Genomic DNA, 17,726 nt, shown 5'->3' on the forward strand with positions numbered 1-17,726 from the left:
AAATTGAAAGATATGATTATCTCAATAGATGCAGAAAAAGCCTTTGACAAAATTCAACATCCATTTATGATAAAAACCCTCCAGAAAGCAGGAATAGAAGGAACATACCTCAACATAATAAAAACTATATATGACAAACCCACAGCAAACATTATCCTCAATGGTGAAAAATTGAAAGCATTTCCTCTAATGTCAGGAACAAGGCAAGGGTGCCCACTCTCACCACTACTATTCAACATGGTTTTGGAAGTTTTAGCCACAGCAATCACAGCAGAAAAAGAAATAAAAGAAATCCAGATTGGAAAAGAAGAAGTAAAACTCTCACTGTTTGCAGATGACATGATCCTCTACATAGAAAACCCTAAAGACTCTACCAGAAAATTACTAGAGCTAATTAATGAATATAGTAAAGTTGCAGGATATAAAATTAACACACAGAAATCCCTTGCATTCCTATACACTAACAATGAGAAAATGGAAAGAGAAATTAAGGAAACAATACCATTCACCATGGCAACAAAAAGAATAAAATACTTAGGAATATGTCTACTTAAAGAAACAAAAGACCTATCTATAAAACACTGGTGAAAGAAATCAACGAGGACACAAATAGATGGAAAAATATAACATGTTCATGAGTCGGAAGAATCAATATAGTGAAAATGAGTATACTACCCAAAGCAATCTATAGATTCAATGCAATGCCTATCAAGCTACCAACATTATTTTTCACAGAACTAGAACAAATAATTTCACAATTTGTATGGAAATACAAACAACCTCTATTAGCCAAAGCAATCTTGAGAGAGAAGAATGGAACTGGAGGAATCAACCTGCTTGACTTCAGGCTCTACTACAAAGCCACAGTCATCAAGACAGTATGGTACTGGCACAAAGACAGAAATATAGATCAATGGAACAAAATAGAAAGCCCAGAGATAAATCCATGTACCTATGGACACCTTATCTTTGACAAAGGAGGCAAGAATATACAATGGAGAAAAGACAATCTCTTTAACAAGTGATGCTGGGAAAACTGGTCAAACACTTGTAAAAGAATGAAACTAGAACACTTTCTAACACCATACCCAAAGATAAACTCAAAATGGATTGAAGATCTAAATGTTTAGATCTAAAAGATCTAAATGAAATCTAAACTAGAAACTATAAAACTCCTAGGTGAAAACATAGGCAAAACACTCTCCGACATAAATCACAGCAGGATCCTCTATGACCCACCTCCCAGAATATTGGAAATAAAAGCAAAAATAAACAAATGGACCTAATTAAACTAAAAAGCTTTTGCACAGCAAAGGAAACTATAAGCAAGGTGAAAAGACAGCCTTCAGAATGGGAGAAAATAATAGCAAATGAAGCAACGGACAAACAACTAATCTCAAAAATATACAAGCAACTCCTGCAGCTCAATTCCAGAAAAATAAACTACCCAATCAAAAAATGGGCCAAAGAACTAAACAGACATTTCTCCAAAGAAGACATACAGATGGCTAACAAACACATGAAAAGAAGCTCAACATCACTCATTATTAGAGAAATGCAAATCAAAACCACAATGAGGTACCATTTCACGCCAGTCAGAATGGCTGCTACCCAAAAGTCTACAAGCAATAAATGCTAGAGAGGGTATGGAGAAAAGGGAACCCTTTTACACTGTTGGTGGGAATGCAAACTAGTACAGCCACTATGGAGAATAGTGTGGAGATTCCTTAAAAAACTGGAAATAGAACTGCTGTTTGACCCAGCAATCCCACTGCTGAGCATACACACTGAGGAAACCAGAATTGAAAGAGACACGGGTACCCCAATATTCATCGCAGCACTGTTTATAATAGCCAGGACATGGAAGCAACCTAGATGTCCATCAGCAGACGAATGGATAAGGAAGCTGTGGTACATATACACAATGGAATATTACTCAGCCATTAAAAAAGAATACATTTGAATCAGTTCTAATGAGGTGGATGAAACTGGAGCCCATTATACAGAGTGAAGCCAGAAAGAAAAACACCAATACAGTATACTAACGCATATATATGGAATTTAGAAAGATGGTAACGATAACCCTATATGCGAGACAGAAAAAGAGACACAGATGCATAGAACAGTCTTTTGGACTCTGTGGGAGAAGGTGAGGGTGGGACGATCTGAGAGAATAGCATTGAAACATGTATATTAACATATGTGAAACAGAACGCCAGTCCAGATTTGATGCATGAGACAAGTGCTCAGGGCTGGTGCACTGGGATGACCCAGAGGGATGGGATGGGGAGGGAAGTGGGAGGGGGGTTCAGGATGGGGAACACATGTAAACCCATGGCTGATTCATATCAATATATGGCAAAAACCACTACAATATTGTAAAGTAATTAGCCTCCAACTAAAATAAATAAATCAAAAAAAAAAAAAAGGAATCCACCTGTAATGCGGGAGATCTGGGTTCAATCCCTGGGTTGGGAAAATCTCCTGGATGAGGGCACTGCAACCCAGTCCAGCATTTTTGCTTAGAGAATCGCCATGGACAGAGGAGCCTGGCAGGCTACAGTCCATGGGGTTGCAAAGAATCAGACACGACTGAGCGACTAAGCACAGCACATTGTTCATTGGGTGTGTGCTGTGTGTGCTCAGTCCTGTCAGAGTCTTGCAACCCCATGGACTGTAGCCTGCCGGGCTCCTCTGTCCATGGAATTCTCCAAGCAAGAATACTGGAGTGGGTTGCCATTCCCTTCTCCAGGGGATCTTCTCAACCCAGGGATTGAACCCATGTCTCCTGCATTACTGTCAGATGCTTTACCATCTGAGTCACCAAGGAAGCCAGAAATGAGAAATTTGTTGGCCAAATGTCAATTCTTGTGAATGTGCAATAAAAGGTACAGTGATAAACTTTATTTTTTTTTTCCTGGCTGTGCCACTCAGCTTACATTACCTTAGTTCCCTATCCAGGGGCTGAATCCAGGCCTGAGGCAGTGTAAGTACCAAGTCTTAACCACTGCACTGTGAGGGAATTCCCTTGCCCTATTTTTAACACAAGGAGAAAAGCCCCAGATATTAGGTATTTCAATAAATAAAATGTAGATAGATGATGATTTTAAAAGGTGCCAACTGCTCGTTTGTTTACATTTCCCCCTTTTGCTGATTGAAAGAAAGAATATGCAGCATCTTCCTTAAGGATTTTTCTCCTCATCAAAACCCAGCACATACCAGCAATGAATCTTGCATAAAGCATTCGATCCTTCTCAGAGAATTTCTCTCACTGGAGATGAGCTTTTCAAAAAGATGCAGCATTGTATTTTCAAGGCTGGGAAGGTGCCGAAGCCAGAGGCAGAGTATAGCTGACTTGGGGAGAGAAATCTTCTTCCTTTCAGTAAGAAATAAACAAAACTTTAGATACAGATGAATCTCTGAAAAAAAGATTAAGATTTCAAAATGCAATAACAAATCCAAATCTGACTTTTTTTCATCATGGTCACAACAGCAGTTAATATTTATAATATCAAATGAATATTTACCAAGTAACTTATTTTGACCCAAGGAAAAAAAATGTTTTCAAAAAGGACAAACAAGTATATAGTGATGATATAAAGAGAATGATAAAAAAACAAATGTTGATGGACAAGGGCCTTGAGATATTCAGGCAAACATAGTTCCTAATTTAAGAAATAGCTATGTTTGAAATTTCATCACAGTGGTTTAACATGTGAAATCAAACTTGGGTTTGAGTCCTAGAGCCACCACCTACTCACTGTGTGACCTTGGGAAAGTTACTTAACCTCTAAACCTTAGTTTACTCACCTGTAAAATGGGCCTACCTCCCTCCTAGTGTTGTCAGAAGGATCAAATGCAATAATAACACATGTACAATGATGAGCACAGTTCTTGGCACATACTAAATATTTAACCACTGTATAAATCTCTCGAAATTTTTCTTTAGTAATAATATCATAATAGGTGATTATGGCCTAGCTGATCCATAGTTGATCCTCAGCATGATACTCTACAGACTTACCACTGCGTGTAGTTACATTTCTATAGGAAAATGTATTTGGAGGTTCCTCCTATGTCAGGTCAGTGAATCAGGGGCTCTGCTTCTCCTGGGAGGGAGCATGAGGGGGCATCCTTCTACTCTGAGCCACAGTCGGGGAGGGGGGGTTTCCTCCCTGTCAACACTGGGCCTATTTGGGCCTGGTGAGACTTATTCTTGTCTTGGCCCTGCTTTTCCAAGGCCTCCTGCCTTTTCACCTGCAGCACCTTCCAGGCTCTGCTAAAGATATTTACTGCTTTTAATAAGACAAACAAAAGTGGGGGCACAAATGTTTCCCATTACTCAACAACCCCTCCGGCATCTTTCCCTTCACCATCACTTCTGGGCCGTTTCTCTGCAGGAGCTGGCATGAAGCCCAGGGATTAGGGTATAGGGGCAAGAAGTGAACAGGCAAAGACACAGAGTAGGAATTGCTAGTAGTGTCTTTTTCTCTTCTCCCTTGGCATAACTCTTGTAGACCTTGTCGGAGATCAACTCTGAGGCAAGACTAGAAGAAGCTGCGGAGTTTCAGGGACTGTCCACCAGAGCAGGCAGTAGGGCAGGAGGAAGAGAGGGAGGCTTGGCCCTCAGCTGACCTTCTTTCTGACTCCCCCTCACCCTGACACATAAACACACATCAAACTGTGATAAAGACAGTGAAGGAAAAGGACAGGCCGAGAAAGGACAGAGTATCAGGAGGGGCCCAGGTGAGACCAGGTGGTCAGGGACAACCTCTCCAGTTGAGTTTAGCTGGAGATCAGCCTGGTGGGAGGGATTCCCTGGTGGCTCAGCAGTAAAGAATCCACCTGCAATGCAGGAGCTGCAGGAGACCTGGGTTTGATCCCTGGGTTGGGAAGATCCCCTGGGGGAGGGCATGACAATTCACTCCAGTATTCTTGCCTGGAGAATCCCAGGGACAGAGGAGCCTGGTGGGCTACCATCCATTGGCTCTCACAGAGTTGGACACAACTGAAGAGACAGCTTGCAGCACGTACAGCGTGGTGGGACAGGCAACATGAAGGGCGGTGGGAGGAGCCCTCCGACAGGGGGCGCTGCAGCCGTGTCAGATGAAGAGAGCAAACGTGAGGCGGCTGGTGACGAGGCTGTGAAGGACCAAGGCCAGCATCTAGTGTTTTATTCTGGCCCAGAAGGTTTTAAAAAGAGGAGCACCAGGACCCAATTCACATTTCAAAGGTCACTCTGACTGCTGCATGGAGACCTGAGTGCTGAGTGGGTACAAAATTCCAGGGGGAGCTTGGACCTGGGTGGCACAGGGGAAGGAGTGAAGATGTACTTCAGCAGTAATATCAAGAGACACTGGTGATGAATTTGATGAGAGGGGCTGAACATGAGGTGGGAACCAAAACTGTCCCAAGTTTCTTGAGCTACAAGATGGACAGACGTACCATTTACTCAATGGAAAGAACGGAAGAGAAGATTGGTGAAGGGTTTACTAACAGCTCAGTTTGGGGTGTGTGAGTTTAGAACGTCTGAGGCACAGTCCAACAGAGGTCTGAAACAGGTCCTTGAATATCCAAGTTGGAAGTGTTCTGGGGAGAGATCTGGGCTGAAGATCTATATCCGGGAGCTGTCAGTTGGCAAGGAGCAGTGTGAGAATGAAGGAGAACTCCAAAGGACAGAGGTCTGAGCGGGGTGAAAAGGGGGCCCAGGTCTGTGCCTCAGGAGTTTCAGCAGGTTGAGGGTTGGACGGGGTGATGGAAGCTGCTGGCAAAGTCAATGAAGAGAGGAGTGGAAGTGCAGTCAGCACTGCAGACTGGTCTTCAGAGGGACGACTATGCTGGGAGTGACTGACAATAGGAAGCCACACAGGGGTGGGGGCCTTGTGTGCCTCTGAGAGGTGGTGTTTTAGGCTGACTACTGATAGGCCAGATGCAGAGTGGAGAGGCTGAAGGACCAGCATGTGTGTATGTGCCATGTGCTCAGCTGGGTCTGACTCTGCAACTTCATGGACTGCAGTTTGCCAGGCTCCTCTGTCCAAAGGGTTTCCCAGGCAAGAATACTGAAGAGGGTTGCCATTTCCACCTCCAAGGGATCTTCTAGATCCAGGGATCGAACCTGCATCTCCTGTGTCTCCTGTATTGCAGGTGAAGTCTTTACCCACTGAGTCACCTGTAAGACCAGTAGCTGCCATTTATTAAGGGCTCACCTGGAGAAGGGAATGGCAACCCACTCCAGCATTCTTGCCTGGAGAATTCCATGGGCAGAGAAGCTTGGCAAGCTACAGTCCATGGGGTCACTGAGAGTTGGACATGACTGAGCCACTAACACTGTTTTGTCACCTGGAACAATGCTAAGCATTTTATTTGTGTTTTTATTCCCATAGCAATCCTACGAAACAGGTACCATTATCACCCTTACTTTTTGAGGCTGGAGAGGGACCAAGGTCTCACAGCCCTGATTGAACCCAGGAGGTCTGGTGCTGGAGATGGTCCTCTGCCTCAGCTTACACCTAAGCCTCTCTACTCTGCAGGCAAGAGACTGGAGGGTGTTACTTCAGGTTGGAGCCTGGCACAGGGGTGCGAGCAGACAGTTTTCCTGGGTGAGCCAGATGCCTGGAGCCTGCTTTCACTCCCTTCAGGGTCTAAGGAAGTCTTTTCAGAGTCTAGGCTATCATCCAACTTTAGCCACATTAACAGACTCCTGGGAAGGGATTTCTGCTCAGTTTTCTCGAGGAAGAAGAACACCCCTTGGGAGCAGGGGGAGGGTGTGGACAGCCTCTGTCTTAGAGCCAGAAAGCCCCTGGGAAGCGGGAGGCTCTGATGTGCAGAAGGAAGAATGCCTCCTCCCTTCCCAAGTAACAGGGACCTCCCTTGACCTGCTCTAATCACACCTTGCCTTTTTTTTTTTTTTTAATAAATTTATTTATTTTAGTTGGGGGCTAATTACTTTAACACCTTGCCTTTTTTAAAGGATCTTCTGAAATAAATATGTACATCATTAGAAAAGTGTCTCACTTCAGTGAGAGTTCATCAGAGACAGCCCCACTGCTAAGCCCTCCGAGCAGCAACATGCACAAATGTGATTTCTATTAATACCATGAGGTCGCAATGCCCAGGTGGTGCCCAGGGCAGAGAGGCAGGAAATGTTGACAATGATGAACAGTAGATGTATATGAACAAATGTAAAAGGCAGCTGAATGGTAGTTCAGTGAATATCTGAACTAAAAAATACTGCTTATTTACAAATTTACACAAGAGGTGCATAAGTTCTATACCAAGTCACTGAGTGCATAATTTTTTTTATTTTTTAATTTTAAATTAGTTTATTTATCTATTTTTAACTTTACAATATTGTATTTGTTTTGCCATACATAATTTTTGTTCTATTCTCAGACACAGTTTGAAAAATGTATATGTTAACAATTTTTTTTATTACTCTTGATTCAGAGCACACTCTACAAACTGCTGTAAATGATTAAGTTTGTGGATCTATGTTCAGTATTTGAATCATCTATTTTTTATTTTTTAATTTTTATAATGTTGTTTGGCTTCTGCCACACAACAACATGTATCAGCCACAACTACACACTTATCCTCTCCCACTTGAACCTCCCCCTCCTCCCATCACACCCATTTAGGTCATCACAGAGCACCAGACCGGGCTCCCTGTGTTAAACAGCAACTTCTCACCAGCTATCCATTATACACATGATAGTATACATATATCGATGCTACTTTCTCCCTTCGTCCAGCTCTCTCTCACCCTCACTGGCTCCACAAGTCCATTCTCTACACCTGTGCCTCCATTCCTTCCTTGCAGATAGGTTCACTTGTAGCATTTTTCTAGATTCCATATCTATGCGTTAATGTATGACATTTGTTTTGCTCTTTCTGACTTACTTCACTTAGTATAATAGACTCTAGGTTCATCCACCTCACTAGAACAGACTCAAATTTGTTCTTTTTTCTGGCTGAGTAATATTCTATTAACCACAATGGTGTGATCACTCACCTAGAGCCAGAAATCCTGGAATATAAAGTGAAGTGGTCCTTAGAAACACCACTATGAGCAAAGCTAGTGAAGGTGATGGAATTCCAGTTGAGCTATTTCAAATTCTAAAAGATGATGCTGTGCAAGTGCTGCACTCAATATGCCAGCAAATTTGGAAAACTCAGCAGTGGCCATAAGACTGGAAAAGTCAGTTTTCATTCCAATCCCAAAGAAAGGCAATGCCAAAGAATGTTCAAACTACTGCACAATTGTACTCATCTCATCACTTGCTAGCAAAGTAATGCTCAAAATTCTCCAAGCCAGGCTTCAACAATTTGTGAACTGTGAACTTCCAAATGTTCAAGCTGGATTTAGAAAAGACAGAGGAACCAGAGATCAAATTGTGAACATCCGTTGGATCAAAGAAAAGCAAGAGACTTCCAGAAAAACATCTACTTCTGCTTTATTGACTATGCCAAAGACTTTGACTATGTGGATCACAAAAAAATGTGGAAAATTCTTCAAGAGACGGGAATACCAGACCACCTGACCTGCTTCCTGAGAAATCTGTATGCAGGTCAAGAAGCAACAGTTAGAACTAGACATGGAACAACCGACTGCTTCCAAATAGGGAAAGGAGTACGGCAAGGCTATATACTGTCACCCTGCTTATTTAACTTATATGCAGAGTACATCATACGAAATGCTGAGCTGGATGAAGCACAAGCTGGAATCAAGAATGCTGGGAGAAATATCAATAACCTCAGGTACGCAGATGACACCACCCTTATGGCAGAAAGTGAAGAACTAAAGAGCCTCTTGATGAAAGTGAAGAGGAGAGTGAAAAAGTTGGCTTAAAGCTCAACATTCAGAAAACTAAGATCATAGCATCTGGTCCCATCACTACATGGCAAATAGATAGGGAAACAGTGAGAGACTTTATTTTGGGGGGCTCCAAAATCACTGCAGATAGTGACCACAGCCATGAAATTAAAAGACACTTGCTCCTTGGAAGAAAAGCTATGACCAACCTAGTTCAGCTCAGTCATGTCCAACTCTTTGCGACCCCATGGACTACAGCACGCCAGGCTTCCCTGTCTATCACCAACTCCTGGAGCTTGCTCAAATTCATGTGCATCGAGTCAGTCATGCCATCCAACCATTTCATCCTCTGTCGTCCCCTTCTCCTCCTGCCTTCAATCTTTCCCAGCATCAGGGTCATTTCCAATGAGTCGGTTCTTTGTATCAGGTGGCCAAAGTATTGGAATTTCAGTTTCAGCATCAGTCCTTCCAATGCATATTCAGGACTGATTTCCTTTAGGATGGACTGGCTGGATCTCCTTGCAATCCAAGGACTCTTAAGAGTCTTCTCCAACACCACAGTTTGAAAGCATCAATTCTTCAGTGCTCAGCTTTCTTTATAGTCCAACTCTCACATCCATACAAGACTACTGGAAAAACCATAGCTTTGACTAGACAGATGTTTGTTGGCAAAGGAATGTCTCTGCTTTTTATGCTGTCTAGGTTGGTGATAACTTTTCTTCCAAGGAGCAAGCATCTTTAAATTTCATGGCTGCAGTCACCATCTGCAGTGATTTTGAAGCCCCTGCAAATAAACCTAGACAGCACATTAAAAAGCAGAGACATTACTTTGCCAACAAAGGCCCGTCTAGTCAAAGCTATGGTTTTTCCAGTAGTCATATACGGATGTAAGAGTTCTACTATAAAAAATGCTGAGTGCCAAAGAATTGATGCTTTTGAACTGTGGTACTGGAGAAGATTCTTGAGACTACAAGGAGATCAAACCAGTCAATCCTAAGGGAAATCAGTCCTGAATATTCATTGGAAGGACTGATGCTGAAGCTGAAACTCTAATGCTTTGGCCACCTGATGTGAAGAACTGACTCACTGGAAAAGACCCTGATGCTGGGAAAGATTAAAGGCAGGAGAAGAAGGGGACGACAAGAGGATGAAATGATTGGTTGGCATCACCGACTTGATGGATATGAGTTTGAGCAAGCTTCGGGAGTTGGTGATTGACAGGGAAGCCTGGCTTGCTGCAGTCCATGGGGTCGCAAAGAGTGGACACAACTGAGCAACTCAACTGAACTGAACTGAATATTCCATTGTATATATGTACCATATCTTCTTTATCCATTCATCTGTCAATGGACATCTAGGTTGCTTCCATGTCCTAACTATTATAAATAGTGCTGCAATGAACACTGGAGTACATGATCACCTATTAACAAAAAAATCTATTTTTCTCTAAAACATCAAAGATTTAACTCTTAATAATTGACCTTGGATGAAGAAATCACCAAAGTGATATGATCTTAAAATACTGTATAACAGAATTTAGTCGGACCAACACATTGGTATTACATACAATGTTCTAAATTTGTACCAGGTTGGTTCTGAAATTAAAAGTTATATATAAATTATATCTCAATGAAACCAGGAAAAAAGAAGGCAAATTATAAAAGAAGAAATGCAAATGGCCAAAAATATGCAGATTTTCAACCTTATTAATAGTAAAGAAAGGTAAACTAACATATCAAGGAGGTATCAGTTTTTGTGTTCACATCAGCTAGTGTTTAGATGAATGACAACATCCAATGCAAAAGCAGGTATAAGTGACTGATATTCTTAGATGTAGGACAGGGAATAGGTTCATCCTTTTGGTTAAGTCATGTGATACTGCCTAATAAATTGTAAAATACACATATCCCTGGCTGTCATAACCGTACTTTTATGAATCTTCCTGGAAGAAATAAAAGCACTAGCTAGAGGTATTTACATAGCAATATTATAAAGAGAAAATCAGAAACAATTTGAGTGCATCCACTGGAAAATAGGGCTTACCAGGTGGCGCGGTGGTCAAGAATCCACCTGCCAATGCAGGAGATACAAGAGACGCAGGTTTGCTCCCTGGGTCAGGAAGATCCCATGGAGTAGGAAATGGCAACTCACTCCAGTAATCTTGCCTGGAAAATTCCATGGATAGAGGAGCCTGGCCGGCCCATGGGGTCACAAAGAGTTGGACATGACTGAGCGACTGAACACACACACACTGGCAAATAGCTAAACAGATTAAGATCCATTCATATTAGGATATATATTTCTATTTCATAATGAGTTAGATCTATACCCCTTGAGAGATACACAAGATACATTGGTTAAAAAACCTGGTTCCAGGTATGATGTGATGCTGTTTTTTCTTTTTCATTTTTTTAAAAGAAGCTAATTTAAAAAGAAGAGGAAATTGTTTCATGTAGATTTCTAATGTTTATAAGAGTATAAGGTATGCTTACCAGAAGGACTGGAGGGTGGTAAGGAGGGGGGTAATTGACATTTTCTGTGTATACTTCTACATTGTTTGACCTGACCTGATTGAGTGTATGTATTTCTGTGGAAATTTTAAAGAACCAATAAAGGAAAAAAAGAAAAAATATTTTTAGGGACATTGAAAAATTTCATTCTACTCACCATGTGTTAGTTACAGAAACTCTAAGGCTGTCCTTTTCCTACTCTCTATACTTGACTGCAAGGAGATCCAACCAGTCCATCTTAAAGGAGATCAGCCCTGGCTGTTCATTGGAAGGACTGATGTTGAAGCTGAAACTCCAATGCATTGGCCACCTCATGCGAAGAGTTGACTCATTGGTAAAGACCCTGATGCTGGGAAGGATTGGGGGCAGGAGGAGAAGGGGACGACACAGGATGAGATGGCTGGATGGTATCACCAACTCGATGGACATGAGTTTGGGTAAACTCTGGGAGTTGGTGATGGACAGGGAAGCCTGGTGTGCTGCGGTTCATAGGGTCGCAAAGAGTCGGACATGACTGAGCAACTGAACTGAACTGAACTGAATACTTGTTTTAGCTATCTAGCTTGGATACTGATCAAATGACAAATTCAAGAAAAACAGGTTATGATTAAAAACTTGGCTCTCCAAAATTCCTACCTAATAATCACAGGAAGTTTTCGGCATTATAGCTATGGTTTACGAAAATGATAGGGACTTACATGGAATACATTACAATTTTCTCCTGCAACATACCAACGAGTAGGCTCCCAGTCTACACTTTCATGTAGAATATCTGACTCTAAGCAACAATTTCTGATACTGAGCAGGAGAGGTCTGGACAAGAATACTCTGCCCTGTCCAACATCTCATGCAATATATTAAGACTCTTCTGGACAACTGCCTCCTGGACATTTAAAAATTGAACTTTGTTTCCCCAAATATTCAATTTAGTGAGTTAGCTGTGTGCCCCATCCTCTCCAAAAAGGAGGCAGTAGGTAAAGAAACTGGTCTATCCACTTATTAAATAATTTTGGCTCCAAATTTTTTTTTATTAATTAATTACTTTTTAAATTTTTGGTTGCCCTGGGTCTTCATTGCTGTGCATGGGCTTTCCTCTAGTTGCAGCGAGTGGGGGCTACTCTTCACAGGCTCTTGCACAGGCTTCTCACTGTGGTGGCTTCTCTTGTTGCAGAGCAGAGGCCCTAGAGTGGGCAGGCTCCAGTAGTTGTGGCAGGCAGGCTTAGTTGCCCCATGGCGGGTGGAATCTTCTCTGACCAGGGATCGAACCCATGTCGCCTGCATTGGCAGGCAGATTCTTATCCACTAGGGAAGTCCTAAATGTTTTTGTATAGCTTCAATACAAAAACCAGAATGTGGAACTCAATTCTTTGCAAGAAACACCCTTGAGAGGTAAAGAATGTGTTCTAATGCTGTCTGAGAGGCAGAGGAGGGGAGGGAGCCTCCCCACTTGAGACAAATGCAGGCAGTGCTCCCCCTTTCCAAACCAGAAGGAGATCAAGGGCTGTGTGGGCTGCCGGAGGAGCCCACAAAAATCAGGACAAACTTTTCTGGAGAACTACTTAATCCCAAGGAACTGGAAAGAATAGTCTCTATTACATTTCAAAGATGTATTTCCATGACAACCTGATCGGAGAAGTACATCAAATTTGAAGAAGCTGTGCCATCATTATCACTTAATATGTGCAGAGAAGTCACTTTTCAAAGCGAAGGTCAGCAACACCAATCAAAGGAAATGTCCAAATCCAAACACACTGGCATGTCTATTACAAATCAATATCAGCAGGTTTTTACTTGAAAAGTAAACTTTTTCAATGAATAATTTTGTGATCATATCTTAGTAAGGTAAAAAATTTAAAAAAGAGGATATGAGGATAGATAGAAATGGGAGTATTAGTTACTACTACTGCTTTGCTAACTTTTTGTCCTTGGTATTACACTAACTTTTCTTTGTTTAGACATTCACCTATATTGACAATATTTAAAGCCCAATTTTTCTTTCTTTCTTTTTTTGGCTGTGCTGTGCATCTTGCAGAATCTTAGTTCCTTGACCAGGATTGAACCTAGGCCCCAACAAGGAAAGTGCCAAGTCCTAACCACTGGGCTGCCAGAGAATTCTGACAATTCTTAAAGCCTGGTTTTTCTTATCTGAGCTGAAAAAAAAAGAAAAACCGACAAAACTAGAAACTTGGCTGAAGTTGGCCTTTTCTTGTAATTTATTTTTTTCTTATTAAGCACCATTGGAGGCTGTATTAGCTTTTTCAGCAATGGAAATTTATTTACATCTGGCCTTAGTTCAGTGATAATTTCATTAGCAGGAAAATATATAAGCTTGAGAAAACCTAATAAAACATTATAAAAAATAATATAATTATTATTAAAGTCAACAACAACAATAATAACAGCAATCAGCTAACAGTTACTGAGTGTTTTGAGTACCAGGCATCATGCTAAACATTCTATAGGCACTGAAAGTGAAAGTGTTAGTCACTCAGTTGTGTCCAACTCTTTGCGACCCCATGGACTATAGACCACCAGGCTCCTCTGTCCATGGAATTCTCCAGGCTAGAATACTGGAGTGGGTGGACATTCCCTTCTCCAGATCTTCCCAATCCAGGGATTGAACACCGGTCTCCCACATTGTAGGTGGATTCTTTACTGTTTGAGCCACCTGGAAAGTCTCTTATAGGCACTGGAGTCATTTAAATATGTTCCAGTGTGCCTGGGACAGGTCATCTTGTCATCCCACCATAATTATAACAGGCACCTCTTTTAACTCTCAAAAGTGTTCCAGACTACAATTTATAATTGTATGGTTACCCTCTTTAACACTCACAGCTACCCCATGAGGTTAGTTGTTTGGCCAGTCATACACTCACTCTTTCACTTGTTCATTGGCTCATTCATTCTGGTATGTAGAAAAAATTTTCCATCTAGTCATCAAACTTCTCAACATTATTGAAGCAATGGATTTAGGCTTATCTTAAAGGACATGTCATGCAGAATTACTTGTACTCCACAGATTTATGAGAGGATTGCAGTAGCCCTCCCAGAAAGGTTTTATGCAATGTGCACCCTGCAGGTGGCTATTATGGCAACCCCAGGGATAGATTTAAGAAGTCAGGCTTGGTCTTTAGGCCAAGAAATTATAAATTTCCTCTAGGTTATCTAAATGACAGAGAGGAGCAATCATCTGCTGTTTAAAAGAAGATGGGCTGTCCATTTCTGGAAATACATGACTGTATTTGGAGGCCAAGGCCAAAGACACCCAGCCAATTGTAAACCAGATGAAATTCCACTGGTGATTGTGGTAAGCAAATAGTTGGAAGGCTAAAAACAGGGCAGGGCACCTTGGTCAAAGAAAGTACGTGGTTTCTAAATGACTATGCAGCCCATGTGGGGAACTCTTCAAGGGGCTGAAGGAAAGAGGGTATAAGTACAGGGGTGGTAATTTGAATCAGCCTCCCTGTGTCAACATGTGGCCGGGACGCTGTGTCTATGGGAAAGTGTCCATGGAAAGGCTCCAGGCCTGACGCCACTGTTTGGGGAACTTGCTGAGCTGAGGCCATAGGAACTGGACAAGTTGAAGACCACCCAGCATTTCTGGATGGTCTGTCCCCTACAGATTAGCAGACATTATTTTCCAAACTAAATAAATTTTATTAGTTGCTGAGGGAGAACATGCTATCACAAGTAAAATAAACAGCAAAGGAGTTCAGGCCTACGCATGGAGCTGCTGCCCTCAGCTTTCTATCTGAGCACTGTGGGTAGAGGAAGAATGGCTAGTTTCTAAGCAGGACACCTCCTTGCCAGTGAGTTCTGGAGCAGCTTCATGCAGTTTTGCAGAGGATGCCAAGGAGCATTCTCCTTCTTGTTCCCTTTAATTCAGCTCTTGTTGAAAAAGTAACACTGGAAATACAGGTTGTTAAGACCATATTTGTGAATAAAATGTATTACTAAACAAATCAGAAATAGAGCTACCAAGGTGAAAGGCAAAGAGCATTTTGCTTAAAAGCAAATACTTTCAAAAATTGCTTTGGAGGGTGAAAAATGCCATTTGGTGGGGTGAGCCACTGGAACCTACAGTGTATGCTCAGGTAAATGATGTGAAGGGCACCTGCATGTGGAGAACACTTACTACATTATACAGACTTCCAGGTCAATTATTACCCAATGTCTTACAGATATAACAAAGATAAATGATCAGACTCCTCAGAAAGTTCAGACTCTTGGATAAATTTTGAAATAAGTTTAGAGTAGACAGAAAAAAGACTCCGTGGTTTTAACCATGAAAATTTATGTTCTGACCCTTTTTTAAAGCATCAAATGATTTAACTTTCTCTTTTTCTTTCTAAATCTTACCTTAACAAATTCCTAGGTTATAACATTTCATAAAAAAAAAAAATGAAATTAAGGATTTCCCCGGTGGCTCAGTGGTAAAGAATCCACCTTCTAATGCAGGAGACAGGGTTTGATCCCTGATCTGGGAGGATCCCATGTGGCGCAGAGCAACTAAGCCCCTGTGCCACAACTATTGAGCCTGTGCTCCAGAGTCCAGGAGCTGCAACTCCTGAATCCCATGTACCCTAGAGCCTGTGCTCAGCAACAAGAGAAGCTATCGAAATGAGAAGCCTGAGAACCACAACTAGAGAGTAGTCCCTATACACCACAACTAGAGAAAAAAGCCTACACAGCATCAAAGACCCAGCACAGCCAAATAAATAAATAATTTTAAAAAATGAAATTAAAATATAGACTATAATTTTTTAAGAATTATACATGAAAAACAATAAATAGTCTATTGGTAATTAGTTCCTCTGAAAGAATGATGGCAGCTTTGAGGTTATTCATTTTCCAAATGTAATAAATCAATTTGAAAATGGGAAGAAGATCCATTACCTACAGCCTAACAAATAAATAAGTAAATAAATAAGTAAACAAAACAAGAATTCCCAGAAAAACAACAGAAATGAGTGGGAAATAGCCCTACTTTATATTAAGCATAATAGAAAGATTCTGTTATTAAAACAAAATGGTACTGAACCATGAATATACTATAGGCCCAAGAAACAGAACAGAAAATAATAAAACAGGCTTAAATGCATACAGAAATTAAGTACAATTCAATCCATGGATAAGAAGGGCTAACTCTACTACCAACTGTACTCTGCCACTTATATAAGAGACTTGAGCATCTCATGGGTCCTGAGGTTAATCCCATATGTGTACTGAGAGATGACTGATTGAGAGAAGACTGTATTTGATCAAGGGAGCATCTTAAGTCAGTGGAGGGTTGAAGGGGTGACTGCACCCTTTATCACATTCAAGATGGTAGAATGCTCTGTAACCTGACAGTGGGGAAAACCAACAAAATTATTTCAACAAATAGTTTGCAAAACAAAAAAGAACCTACAGATTGAAAGAAATTTGTGAACCTATCAAGCAAATGCAATGTATGGACTTTGGACTCTTAATTCCAAAAAACCAAACTGGAGAATTTGTTTTCTGCCTAAATATGTGGTGATGATCAGGAATCAGTGTCAATTTTAAGATATAATAATAGCATTGTAGCCAATGTTTTTAAAAAATGCACCATATAGAGACTTCCGGTTTCCCATTCTGCATTTAAGGAGCTTGGAAGTCATCACTTTGTCTTAACAAAAGTAAAAAGCAGAACAGACTGGAAAATCAACATCTCTTCTTGCATCCTTAAGAGAAGGGAGGACACGGGGTAAACCTTGGCCCCAAGATAGGAGATAACAGATAAATGAATACAGGGAATCAGGGCTGACTGGAGCAGAGAACCACAAGCAGAAACAACCACAGGCACCAGTGTTGGGCAGGAAAACCTGAAATGGAATTAGTGAATGGCTGGAGGGTCAGTGTAAACAACTGTGATAGTTAAAAACTCCAGGGGGACTCAGGCATAAAGGTTCCCCATGATACTGTGAGATTTACTTCTAGGAGTTCCCACCAGGTTCACATGGTAAATATCAGTGAAGAAGCCACCCCTGCTTTAGGCAGGAAGAGGGGAAAGGGAATCATTTTTAAATTAAACAAAGCTCTCTGTTTTCTTAACAAGGCCTGATGTCATGGGAAACTAGTTAACCAGAGTCTAATCTGCTGGGAGAAATATCAATAACCTCAGATATGCAGATGACACCACCCTTATGGCAGAAAGCGAAGAAGAACTAAAGAGCCTCTTGATGAAAGTGAAAGAGGAGAGTGAAAAAGTTGGCTTAAAACTCAACATTCAGAAAACTAAGATCATGGCATCCGGTCCCATCACTTCATGGCAAATAGATGGGGAAACAGTGGAAACAGTGACAGACTTTTATTTTCTTGGGCTTCAAAATCACTGCAGATGGTGACTGCAGCCATGAAATTAAAAGACACTTCCTCCTTGG

At 41.3% G+C, this 17,726-nt stretch overlaps 1 protein-coding gene across 18 annotated transcripts in view; it reads right to left on the reverse strand.

The window, feature by feature from the left end:
* Positions 1–17,726, reverse strand: part of FANCC (FA complementation group C) — a 303,173-nt gene that overhangs the window by 42,677 nt on the left and 242,770 nt on the right. For all 18 annotated transcript variants that reach the window (XM_081522609.1, XM_081522765.1, XM_081522735.1 and 15 more), the window contains one exon: positions 3,220–3,376. In XM_081522609.1, coding sequence (XP_081378735.1) covers positions 3,220–3,376 — 157 coding nt within the window. The remainder of the gene's footprint in view (positions 1–3,219; positions 3,377–17,726) is intronic.

Source organism: Giraffa tippelskirchi, chromosome 1 (genome assembly GCF_054371585.1).
Source record: "Giraffa tippelskirchi isolate mGirTip1 chromosome 1, T2T-mGirTip1v1.2.pri, whole genome shotgun sequence".
Taxonomy (NCBI): domain Eukaryota; kingdom Metazoa; phylum Chordata; class Mammalia; order Artiodactyla; family Giraffidae; genus Giraffa; species Giraffa tippelskirchi.